This window comes from Talpa europaea, assembly GCF_964194135.1.
Source record: "Talpa europaea genome assembly, chromosome: 15".
Classification (NCBI taxonomy): Eukaryota; Metazoa; Chordata; class Mammalia; order Eulipotyphla; family Talpidae; genus Talpa; species Talpa europaea.
Window position 1 is genome coordinate 75955997 of NC_140083.1, and position 13395 is coordinate 75969391.

The window sequence follows — 13395 nt, forward strand, 5'->3', positions numbered from 1 at the left end:
TCTCCAAATAACATTGATTGGGGGGTGGTGTTAGTAGCACTTTTTGAATATTTTATATGAAAATTTTTAAATGTTAATGAAAGACTGGCAAGAGTACACTATTTTCAGTACTTTTTTTAAAAAAAAAAAGATTTATTTATTTAAGCATACAAGAACCTGGGTGTAGGTCAGAGGTATGGGGTGGGGGGAGGGGAGGTGAGAGGATTCACCAGAGACAGAGTGGGGAGCAGAACAGGCAGACTGACTGAAACACCCTGCTGAGGGGAGCAGCGCACACGAGATAGGAGAGGTCTGCCGCGCCATGTGGGTAGCTCCCTGGCCAGGGATCAAACTGGTGCTGCAGTGGCTGCTGATAGCTTCATAGTGCTGAGACAACCCCTTGCACCCAGGGAGGACCTTCAGTTTCTCTTTAACATGACAGTATCTACTATGACTTTTCTGGATTACTGGTTATATTGTACTTTTAGTTAAGTACAACCCTATACATATAGGAGCCAATAGTTGTTTAAAATAAAGAAATATCAAGAAAGCCACAGTGAATTACTTTTTTTTTAGTGGCTATTGTAGAATGCCAAGAGAGAAAATGTGTTTTAGTAAAGTAGCACTGAATCTGCAAAGGCGTCTTGAAAACGTAATCGCATCTTAAAGTGAAGGGCGTTTTGGAAAGCAGCAAGGATTTTTTTTTTTAAGATTTATTTTTATTTTTATTTTATTTTATTTTTTTATTTATACAAGCACTGGGTACAGTCAGAAGCGCGGGAGGGTGAGAGAATGCACCAGAGCCAGAGCAGGGAGCAGAGCAGGCAGAAGGACCGAAGTCCACTGCTGAGAGGAGCAGCGGGCGGCAGGAGAGGTCTGCGTGCCATGCGGGACCCTCCTCCGGTGGCGGGGGAGCAGCCCGGGATCAAACCGGTGCTGCAGAGGCTGCGGGCAACTTCGCATCCCAGCGCTCAACCGCTGCGCCACTGGCGAGGCCCAGCAGCAAGGATTAGTTGTAAATTTTGAGAATCCTCTTAGGTAGTCTGGTGGGGCTTTTGCTCAGAATAGCCAGACTTTGTCTATTATGTTCTGAATCTTTAGTAGCTGAGCCACTTGCAGTACATCCTAAACTGAGCTTTGCTTTGAAAAAAGCAGTCTTTTTTTTTTTTTTTTTTTTGCATGGGCGTAAGAAAAAAGCAGTCTTGAACCTATTCAATCCTGCTCAGACCTCCACTGATTGTGTATAGCAGAAAAAGTTGAAAAACAGAGGTATTTCCTCTTCTGAGAGACTTGCAGGTCCAGAAAAGCAGGTTATGGTACATGTTATGTTGCACATAAAGAATGTTCCATCCTTGTGGGTTGGTGATTACAAGGCAGTCATGCAGAAAGAGAAATGATAGCTGTATTTCAGGGGAATATTTCCAGATTCAAGAGCCAGGCCAGCTTGTTTAAGTTCCCCCAGATTGATTTCTATTAATATAATGATATATATGATTAATGTAATTATGTTCACATAATATGTATGGAATCCTGTAAGACACCTGGGAGGAGTGGGCTGAGAAAAGAAATCAATATAACAAAGATGTCATAAAAAGTATCCTTAGCTTCTTGGAGCCTATAGTTATTAGAGTCTATAACATGTACTATTTCCTATACATTTTATAGCAAGGAGAACAGATTAATTACTTAAGACTGTAGAGGTAATGATTCAGAAGGGCAGAATTGAGGGGGAGGGCATTCTGGGTGGATGGGATCAGGTGACTTGAGTTAGTCAGAATGCAGAGGGGGGTTGAGGGTGTTGGAATTCTCCCTTCAGCCCCAGCACTGTGTGACCTTGGTCAGCAGACACTGAGGTGCAGTCCATATGAGTAGAAGTGGAGAGATGAATAAAGAGCTGTATCTACCAGTGCCTGAGAAAATCAAAACAGCTAATGTTCAGAGCTGCTTTTATATCCAAAGATGGAACCTATTTTCCTGTCAGCCAAGCGTTATATTGAGTATCATTGTTTTCTCAGCAAATGTTAGGTGTTACATGAGGATAACAGGGAAGTTTAAAACATGTTTTCTTCCCCTGAGGTATTAATCTAGTTGGGGATATGACTAATACTTATGAAAAAATTAGATATGTGGTACAAGTGTATAATTATTATACCTTGTGTGGCCAAGACTCTGAGCTATGAGCTCAGGAGAAATAGAAGAGCAAGGTTAGATTCAATAGTCCAGAGGGCATGAAATTTCAGCTATTCCTTGAAAGAGCCAGATAAGGAATCTTAAATTGGGATCCATGGATATGTTTCAGAGTCTGAAATCTCCCCTAAAATGGTATAGTTTTGTATGAATGCACAGTTCTAAGGGAAAAGTCTCAATGTTTCTTTCTATTTGCCAAACATTTTCTGCTCATCTAAAATGTTAGTATCTGCATGAATAGGAAGGCAGGACTTGGGAATTTAGCACAGCACTTGTAGAGACAGCGAACCACCTCACCAACACAAGCCTTCCTTCTTATGTAGGTTCCTAATATGTGAAGACAAATTTGGGCTAAATGATGACCCTAGGAATTAGAGAGGAAAATTTGGTCTTACCTCCTTTGAAACCATTCACTGTACTGTAGCCTTTAAATTTTTTTACAAGATATTATTCTAAATATTGAATGACTATGCCATTTTGCTTTTTAATTGAAGGAATCAGGTAATTAGAAATACATTTAAAATATGGCACTACTCTAAAATTCTATGCCTTTATCTAATGGCCTCTGGTACCTCAGATTCATCTCTTCAGCTCTCAAGTTATTAATGGTGTCTAAGAGTTGCCATATGGGGGGGGGGTGGGAGAAAGATTTTTCTGTTTTTTTTTTTTTTTAAAGATTTATTCATACATATAAGAACTGGGATACAGGCCAGAGGTGCGGGGCATGAGAGGATTCACCAGAGACAGAGTGGAGAACAGAACAGGCAGATTGACTGAAAAACACTTCTGAAGGTAGCAGGGGGAGAGCCAGGAGAGGTCTGCTGTACCATGTGGGAAACTCCCCAGCTGGGGATTGAACTTGCGCCTGCAGACAACTTCGTACATTGCGTCTTAACCCCTTGCGCCACCAGGGAGGCCCCAGAAAGATTTTTTTCAATAGAAAAATCATTTTTCAATAGAACCAAGATCTTTGTCAAAGTCTGCAAGACTGTGGGAAAACATTGACCTTCTGTTAGACAGAGGCATATCCTTGTTTTATATCCAGAAAGACACTGATATTTTACTTTCCATTCATGCATCATGCCTCATCTTCCCTACTTTTTTACCTTTGTGTTTCTTCACTTACTGTCCTATGCATTGAAATATAGAAGACCCACTAGTTGCCTACACATGAGATGAGGTTTCTCAGTGCTGTATTTTTATTTGTGCTTTTCTGCTCCTTGGACCATCTTGGTTTGTTGGTTGTTATTTATTCTTTAAGATCCAGCTCTATTGTTCTCTCTTCGAAGAGGCCTTTGATGAATCCCCAAATAAGTTTCTCTCTTTGTCTCTTTCACTAGATTTTAATCTCCATCTTAAACTCTGTGAGGGCAGAGGTGATATGGTTTTATCACTAGCCTCTAAGTAGCACACTTCCCAGCAATAAGAAGCAACTGCTTCAGAAGCGGGAGAAATACAATATGACTCTTAGCTTTTGGCTTAGCTGACTTGTGAAATGGTGTTTCTCATCTCCACATTGGATTACAGGGTTAAGAAGAAAGGAGCCTTTTGCATTAGTTCTGGTGAAAGTGATTGCTGTGCTAGAAAAATAGAAGGTGTTGAAAGGGAAAATATATTTAGACATGTTAAGGGTCACTTAAGAATGAATATTTTGACATATATTTAGCACTTACTGAGTAACTAGAAGAAGATGCTAACTAGAATGAAAAATTACTAAGTCTGGGATAAGACAGAATGATGTAGAAGTAGTATTTGTACTTCCTGTTCTTCGGTAGGACAAGTATTCTTTTCTGGCTCTCTCTAATTAATGACGTCTGCTATTGATGTGCAGCCTTTATGTGCTGCACTGATTGTAAGGGACTCTCTGTTATCATTTATTATTGATGGTAGTCCCAGAACTGTCGAGTGCTTTTGTATTACCATTATATTGATGAAAATATAATGAAAGTATAAAAGAGATTGAATATCATTAAGATCATAGTTATATTAGGTCCCTTTTAAGTCATGTGGAGTTTGAAGCCTAGAAAAATAGTACATACAAGTAATGGCATTAATGGCAGAGGAGACTTTTTAAGGCTAAAATTATTAATTAGCATAGACTACTAGTTACTTTAGTACTTTTTATTATCTGTTTCATTTAGGCTCAACCTAATTAAAAGTACTCTTGTTCCCAAACAATTGGTTATTTTAATATCCAGCTGAGCAGCAGTTTTGTTTAAAAACAATAGACGAAAATGTTAATTCAGGAATATAGTAATCCAGTTTTAAAATGGGCAAAATATGTGAATAAGATTTTATTCCAAGGAAGATATACAAATGGCCAGTGAGCACATGAAGATGCTAAAAGCCATTAGTCATTAGAGAAAAACAAAACCACAGTGAGATACCACTTCCCCTCCCCCAGGATTGCTATAATTTTTAAAAAAATTTTTTTAAAGATTTATTTATGCATACAAGAACTGGGGTACAGGCCAGAAGTGGGAGTGGGGGCGATGAGAGGATTCACCAGAGACAGAGTGGGGAACAGAACAGGCAGATTGACTGAAGGCTGAGGGGAACAGTGGGTGAGTCAGGAGAGGTCTGCTGTGCCATGTGAGTTGCTCCCTGGCCGGGGATTGAACTCATGCTGCAGTGGCTGCAGCTAGCTTCATAGGTTGCCTCTTAACCCCTTGCGCAACCAGGGAGGCCCCATGGCTATAATTTAAAAAATCAGATAGTAGCAAGTATTGAGGAGGATGTGGAGAAATTAGAACTCTGAGGCATTGCTGGTTAGAGTATAAAATGGTGCATTTACTTTGGGAAGTAGTTTGGGAGCACCTCAATAAATGAAAAATAAAATTAAAAATTGTATGACCCAATAACTCCAATTCAAAAGAACTGGAAGTAGGTAGTTAAGGAAAAGCTTGTCTGTGAAGGTCACTGAAGCACTGTTCACAATAACCAAAAACTAGAGATAACTCAGATGTCAACCAGCTGATGAATTAATAACAAAAGGTGGTATGTCCTTATAATGAAATATAGCACCATTAAAAGAAAGGAACTAAGGATACCTGCAACAACAGGGACGATCCTTGAACACATGCTGTTAGTAGCAGGTACTGGTAAGTGCTCACCAGCATAGACAAAGCCATAAAGACAGAAATGAGCTGTTGCAAGGGGGTGGACAAGGGGAAATGGGGAGTGCTCAGTGATGTATGTACACCGTTGTGACTGTGCTGAAAACAGCTGAATTGTACATCTATAAATGGTGAATTTGGGTTATGTAAATGTTATGAATTTAAATTTCAATGCTATGAAAGAATGAAAGAGCGCCTCCCTGGTGGCCTAGGGGTTAATTTGATCCCAGGCCAGGGAGGTGACCCACATATGGCACAGCAGACCTCTCCTGTCTCACCCGCTGCTCCCCTCAGCAGTGTATTTCAGTAGATCTGCCTGTTCTGCTCCCCACTCTGTCTCTGGTGAATCCTCTCAACCCCCGGGCCTCCCATCTCTGGCCTATGCCCCAGTTCTTGTATACATAAATAAATCTTTTAAAAAATGACAGCAAAAACAATAATGGAAAAATAGCATAATTTATTGTTGTTTACTATGTACATGATACTGTGCTAAGCACTATAAATGCTATTATTTAATTTTGTAACAATCCTATCAAATCAGTCATCCCCATTTAATTTATGAAGAAATTGAAGTTTAAAAGTATGCCGTCCAAATTCACTGAGTTGGTGCCTGGTGAAGCTGGGATTCAAACCAGTTCTTTCTTCCTACAAAAGTTGTTTTTTAAATTTGTCTCTCTGCTTATGTTCATTTATGGGCTGCCTCTGAGATCTACCAAGGACCTCTTTTTAAGGAGGCGTAAGTGAATTAAAGTAGAATGTGGGGCAATTGAAATGCTGACATTATGACCATGTGATTTGCTTAGTTATATTTCTCATTTTCTTTTGGCGGTGCTGCTGCAAATGTGACTGATTTATTTTAGAGCCTTGGTGTACACAGAAACTTCTGGTCTTGATAGAAGAATAAAATAGCTTAAAGTATTCAGCCATCATCGTACAATAAAGTAGGAATTTATTGTACACATCCTATTCAACCACTCATTAGCAAATAAGAGTATCAACCAGACTTGTGTAAAACTTCCCGTAGGTCTCTATGCCACTCCATTCCACTGGTTCTTTCCTGCTGTTCTGACCATATCTTAATCCCTGGTTCTGTTAGCTCTGTGTATGTGCACCTACCTTACATCTTACCAGATCATATTGAAATTTGTTATTCACAGGTCAGTCTTCACATCCGCACAGTATTTTTTTTAAATTTATATATATTTTAAAAAGATTTATTTATTTATACAAGCATGGGGTGGAGGGTGAGAGAATTCACCAGAGACAGAGTGGGGAGCAGAACAGGCAGACAGACCGAGGACTCTGCTGAGGGGAGCGGTGGGCGAGGCCTGGGAATCGAACCCACGCTGCAGAGGCTGCAAAAAGCTTCAGAGGGCGGCGCTCAGCCCGCTGCGCCACCAGGGAGGCCCCTACACTATTTGTTTTTGTTTTAAGTAGACTCTTGCTAAAGAGGGAAGCTAGTGGCCCACATATCTGGTGTCCCTCCATTCTGGAATTGCAATCAGAGTAATTTTAGGTAGTTCTCTGCTGATCATTTTATAGCTCAAAAGATTTCAGTGACAAATCATTGCCTATTGGATAAAGTCCATGTTTCTTAGCTGTCTGTCAGAGTCCCCTGCAGTCCTGTCCTAACTGAACTGTAGTCTTCATGTACACTGTGACTAATTAAACTGGGGTACTGGCTGTTCCACTTTTTTATGTTTCTGTATTTTTGCTGGTATTCTTTTTTTTGTTTTACTTATTTTTAATTTTTAATTTTTTTAATATTTATCATTTTTTACTTTTTTTAGACAATATTTGCTTCCCCGCACCCCCTCAGATTGAGTCCCCATAGAATTTCCTTCCCCAGGGCACCCGTGCACCATCACCTCAGTCCCGTGCTCCTCCCTCCCTCCCTCTCACCCCTCTCCCTCCTCCTCCCCTGCAGTATTTTGCTGGTATTTTCTATGAGACTTTGAACATGGACTCCTACTCATCCTTCAGCTGTCCAGTAGAAGCGCTGGTTCCTCCAGGAAGCTTTCGGGGATCTCCCTGCCCACTCCAATGTCCAAAAGAAGTTTTCCCATGTGAACGCGCGCAATAACATTATTTTTGTTTTTTTTTTTTTGAAGATTTTTATTTATTTATACAAGCACTGGGTACAGTCAGAAGCGCGAGAGGGTGAGAGAATTCACCAGAGCCAGAGCGGGGAGCAGAGCAGGCAGAGGGACCGAAGTACACTGCTGAGGGGAGCAGCGGGCGGCAGGAGAGGTCTGCGCGCCATGCGGGACCCTCCTCCGATGGCCGGGGAGCAGCCGGGGATCGAACCGATGCTGCAGGGGCCGCGGGCAGCCCCGCAACCCAGCGCTCAACCGCTGCGCAACTGGGGAGGCCCTATTTTTGTTCATTATTGAGAGCAAGGTTCTTGCCTTTTTTCTCTGCTGTTTTGCATTGAACATATATATTAAATTGAATATAAATTAACTTTTTGACTTCAAGGAAGCTGATCTTGTTAAAAATTCTTCCTCTGCATCATTATACAAGTAACTACATTCAATCCAGAAGCTACATAGGTTTTAAAATATTTAAACCTGGAATTTCATTTTAGGAAAGAACTGTTTAAGATTTCTATTTTCAATATATTTATCACTCTTCACATTGATCTCTCTCTAGGGCACGGTCTTTAATCTTGAGCCAGAGGAGGAATACCCTGGAATCACAGCGGAAGACAGCAATGACATTTATATCCTGCCCAGTGACAACTCTGGACAAATCAGTCCCCCAGAGTCTCCGACTGTGACCACTTCTTGGCAGTCAGAGAGCTTACCTGTTTCACTGTCAGCCAGCCAGAGTTGGCACACAGAGAGCCTGCCAGTGTCCCTCGGTCCTGAGTCCTGGCAGCAGATCGCCATGGATCCTGAAGAAGTCAAGAGCTTAGATAGTAATGGGGCTGGAGAGAAGAGTGAGAACAACTCTTCCAATTCTGACATTGTGCATGTGGAGAAAGAAGAGATACCTGAAGGCATGGAAGAGGCTGCTGCGGCTTCTATGGTCTTGTCAACCAGGGAGCTGCAAGAAGCATTCCCTGACGCGCCAGCTTCCTTGCTTCCACATATCACTGCCACATCCTTGCTGGAGACAAGGGACCCCGACACAGAAATTATTGCAGTTGAGAAAGTGAGCCCTCCCACATCTTTGTTCATAGAAATTGATGAAGAAGAGGTGAAAGCAGCAACAACTGAGCCTGTTGAACTGGAGGAGGTAGTGATCCCTGCCCTGGAGCCCATGAAAAAGCTGCTGCGTGAAGAGGGGGTAACTACAAGGAAAAAGAGTGTGATGGAAGGGCCCGCCCCTGCTGGCGAAGAGAAGGCTGTGCCCTTGGCTGAGGGCAAGTCTGTTCTGCTGTTTGGAGGGGCTGCTGCTGTGGCCCTCCTGGCTATGGCAGTTGGAGTAGCACTGGCTCTGAGAAAGAAGTAGATTGTCCGGGAGAGGAGGAAGACAACAAGATGTAAGGTTTTAGTTGTATTGACTGAATTTGAACCGCCAGCAGCTCATTGGACATTGGTGCAACTCTGGGATAATTGGGGGCTTCTGCTCAACACAGCAGATCCCCATTCTAGGGCTTGAGGTAGAGGGTGTTTGTCTGATTCTAAGTTCCAAGGGCCTTGACTCATGCTAGATTCAGAATCTTAGGAGCAAAGTACTCCCTCTAGAACAGGGTTTCTCAACGTTGGCATTAATGACATCTTGACAATTCTTTGTTGTAGGAGACTGGCCTGTGTTGTAGGGTGTTTAGCAACAGCCCTGGCCTCACCCTCTTAATACCAGTAGCACCCTTCCCCCAGTTGTGACAATGAGAAATGTCTCCCGACCTTGCCAAATGTCCCCGAGGGTAAAGTTATTCCCGGTTGAGATCCACTTTAGTGGGAGGGTCAGTTTGGAAGGATCTGGGATGGAAACTCCCGGAGGGCTTAGCTGGGCATGCCCCGGCTGCTGATCGTTCCTGCCCTGCCTTTGGAATCTCATCTTTCTTGATGAATCTGCTGTTTTGTAGCCTCCTTTTGGGCTCGTCTTTTCTTCCCACCTTCCTAGTCCTGTAGTGTGAGGGTGCTCTCCCTTTCTGTCACAGCTGCCTCTCAGGTACTGCACTCCCTCTTCACCCCCAGGTTCCTTCTGAGACCCCATGGGAGGGTGCTTGCTCTGCGCCCATTAAGCCCCTGACACTTCCTACAGCTCCCTTTGTAAAGATGCTGCCTTTAGTAATCTTAAAAAGTGTAAGAGACCAAGGGCTCCCTGCCGTTGAGTGCAAAGGCCAAGTAACCGGCTAGAGAGATTTCTCTTTCAGAAACAGGCAGATGGCCTAGGGGACCTAATGAGGTCTCGTCCAGCCTTTTGTTTGTGGCCACCCAGCTGCCCATATGATTACCTGTTGGCAGCACCTGTTGCTGGATGGCCACCGTCTCTAACCAGGGCTTGTATGTTAACCCGGTACCTGGCGTCAGTCTTCTTACTCCATTAAGAAGTCAACCAGCTCCTGCGGTCTCTTGCCATGTGGTGAGGATTTGCATACTAGGGCTCACAGACCAACTGAATCATAAATCTTAATGAATATAGAAAAGCTCCTTAAATATCACTGAAATAAAAAAAAAATAGGAAAAGTTAAACTTGAATTTCTCAAAGCTACCCTCAAGATTCTAGTTTGGCTTTCAGAGTTCAAGAATGGAGGCTTCTGCACTGAACTCTTCACAGTCCAAATGCCAGAGTGATAAACCAAAAACGATCTAATCAGTATGTGCTAGTTGAGAATCAGCAGCGTTTTCTTTCCTCTGGTTGATCCCACCCCTGTAGGGGAACGGGGCTGTGTCTGTTCATGGCTGAGGATCAGCGTCACTGCAGGACACATGCTCGACACAAGTCATCTCAGATTTCTCTTAGTCTATGTAACATTACTTTTTAGATCCTGAAATTTGTAATAAAATTACATTACCTACCTGGGTCACCAAAACATGATGTTTTAAATGTGCTTTCTTTTTGAAATTTATTTTTTTAAAGTAACCCCTCCCCCCCCCCAAAAGCAACCAGTTTAAAAGTTGGTCGAGAAAAGACCTGAAGTGTGTTTGTGGGTTTAGCATTATCGTGCAGTCTGTCTTCATGTCCAGACTTCTAGAGTCCCGCCGAGGAAGCAATGTTTTGAAGGGTTTTGGTGCAACTTGATTAATACAACGAGAGGGTTTTTTTCCTCCTTGGGCTGGATTTTATTCATGATACTGGATTTTATTCTGTATTTGAACTGCTACATTTATGTTTGCATAGGGTAAGAGCAAACCGGTGAGTTAAGTTTTAATTTTTCCCCCTTTCATAATAAAATATTTTCCTTTTGGTGTTCACACTTTTACACTCACAATCTTCAAATCCATTGACTGTATACATTTTAAGTATGAACAGAAATCAGGTTCATTTCTGAGCTGCTAAAAGGAGGTCTGTGGTGTAGGATAGTTGGGTCTGTGTTCTCCAGAAAAGGAGAGAGGACGCATGAGGTGCTGCCGCTTCAGTGCTGCTTTATTTTCCCACCTGTTGAACGCTAATCTGAAGTGATTTGGCCTATCGCTTCTCGGCCTTTTGGCTAAGATCAAGTGAAGTGATTTGGCCAGTTGCAGTTTGCTGGGTAATGGTAAATAGCTCTCAACCACCGGCTTTCTCTAGAATGAACTGTTACTAGTTTCTGAGTAATAGTGTCGTGTCTCTTCACTTCCTTATCTGCCTCTGGCAGTGGAAGAAAACAGCCCTATTAATGACTGCTTCTTACAGCAGCTCTTATTTTCTGCTATTATATTTTCTAAATCTCTCTCAACCCACCCCCATGTTTTGGTGGGGGCTGGAAGTAGGAAGCCATTCTTTCTTGCTCCCTTAGATACTTACAGAACATCTACATTTAAGGTAAGGGAGGATTCGAAATAAATCCCACTTGTTTTTGGAATTCAAATGCAGGATTGAGACTGTCGCCTTGTTATTGCTCATTCTCTGAAGAAAAGCGTTTGCTAGGAAGTCTTCTGGAACTCTTAACTGTTTTCTGGAACATAATGCTTTCTGATCACTTGGCAAAAAACCAGTGAAGGTTTTATGAGAAAAACAATTAAAGAATGCCAATGTATTCTCTCTGTATTACAATGGAACCATTGTGGGCCCACAAAAATCAGTCAATATCTAGTGTGCCTTAGGGGGACTCTCCTGATGATTACCGCTCTCCAGAAAGCTTTGTAGATAAAAACAACTGTTACCATCTGTAAGGGCAGGACTGGGCCACTGAGCAGGTTTTCTGATCCAGCAGACCGGGGTAAAGGAGGAGAGAGTCCTGGAGCCCTCAGTGGCTTTTCAGGCTTTTATTGGGATTTACCGGGTACATGGCAGGTAGGGGTGCTGGGGGGCCGGGAGGCTGCCCAACTCCCAGCAAATTTTCACTCTATCTGGTCTCTCTCTCTCTCCCCCCCCCTTCTCCCCCTCTGTTCTGCTTCTTTCTCGGCCTCTAGTTCTGCTCCTGGCATCCCCATGATGCCGCCCTTAAAAGCCCAGTCTTAGCCCAGGTGAATCCCATCTACCTATGCCCACACCCCACTCCAGGTGCCCGCCATCAGGCATGCATTGAGGACCGCAGATCCGTCATCTATCCTGATGGCGGGAGGGCAGAAAAGCCTGATACTTTTACCTTACCCTACAGTCCACCCCCTCAGGGTTTTCTGCCAGACAGTCTATAAACATCATGTACATTTCTCTTGGCAATAGAACACCGCAGCCATGGCCCACAAAAGCAAATGAAATGTATAACAAAATACAACAGAACACAAATAAGTCCAGGCAGGACACCAACCTAGTGGTGAAAGAATTACTGGCACCAGCAGATGAGCCACCAAATCTGCTGCCGAAGGCACTGCTCATACGAGGGAGGGGAACCACTCACGGCATCTACTGTAACACACCAAGAGCCGTCAGGCTTCCTGGCCTTCTCTGACTGTGGTCTCGGCTACAAGCCACACACCGCATCCACCCCCAGGATGCACTAGCTCTGGGACTGGCGATTCTATTCTACTGTTGGGGGTAATCGCCAACCCTCAGGGTTTCTGTCTGCGGTCGCTCCAACACTCGGCTTTCACAGCCACCAATGCCACACACAGACCCCTGCACTCAGGCCAACCCACAGCACATGCATATGGGTCGGGGATCCAAACTTTACATGCGGCCTCTCTTGGGTCCCCTCTTCGGCTTGGGCTCCACCCCAAGCCACGTTCCCCATCCCATCCCCCAAGGACGGGTTCCTCACATCCTCACCCTCACTCGACAACGAGCAGGGCATCACCCACAGGTGATTTTACGAGACTCACTGGCCTTCCTCAGCTTAATTAGTCCTTAACAGCCACTCAGGGCTTCCCAAACTTAGCATCAGTACCAGCTTTTGCCTTCTCAGTGGGCTTTTCTCCTCTGCCTGGCTGCTGGGCATACACAGGCTACTTTTGGCCATCAAGGCCCACTGGCCACCCCCAGATTCCCATCTCCTGGGGTGTACAAACAATAGCATCCTCCCCCAGGGTCCCAAAAACTTAACTTGCCAAAGTTCCTCTGCCTTCTGGCGGGATTGTCAGTCCATGTCCATCAGTCTAGGTCCATCAGGCCTCTCCCTGCATCAGCACTGGCGAGCTCTGAACCGGGGTCCTCTCTTCCCCGACGATTCTTGCTGCCTCGGGGGTCGTTGGCTGGTCCTCCCGGGCGTCTCCTCCACGCGAGCTCTCGTCCCGCAGCTCCCAGACCTTGTCCGTCTCCTGTGCCGCCATGACGCCTCCAGCGTCGTCACAGGCACACACAGCCGACTTACGCCAATTGTAAGGGCAGGACTGGGCCACTGAGCAGGTTTTCTGATCCTGCAGACCGGGGTACAGGAGGAGAGAGTCCTGGAGCCCTCAGTGGCTTTTCAGGCTTTTATTGGGATTTACAGGTAGGGGTGCTGGGGGGCCGGGAGGCTGGCAGGCCTCCCAACCCCCAGCAAGTCTTCACTCTATCTGGGCTCTCCGGCCTTCTCTCTCTCGGCTTCTGTTCTGCTCTGCTTCTTTCTCAGCTTCTCATTCTGCTTCTGCTGGCGTCCCCG

At 44.2% G+C, this 13395-nt stretch overlaps 1 protein-coding gene across 3 annotated transcripts in view; it reads left to right on the plus strand.

Moving 5' to 3' along the window:
- The window catches only part of BCL2L13 (BCL2 like 13), a gene marked incomplete at both ends in the record, with an annotated part of 51209 nt that extends 42471 nt beyond the window's left edge, over positions 1–8738 (plus strand). For 2 of the 3 annotated variants that reach the window (XM_084254793.1, XM_084254794.1), the window contains one exon: positions 7935–8738. In XM_084254793.1, the coding sequence (XP_084110919.1) occupies positions 7935–8738 (804 nt within the window). The remainder of the gene's footprint in view (positions 1–7934) is intronic. The other variant, XM_084254795.1, reaches the window with a different exon arrangement.
- Positions 8739–13395: the final 4657 nt, after the last annotated feature.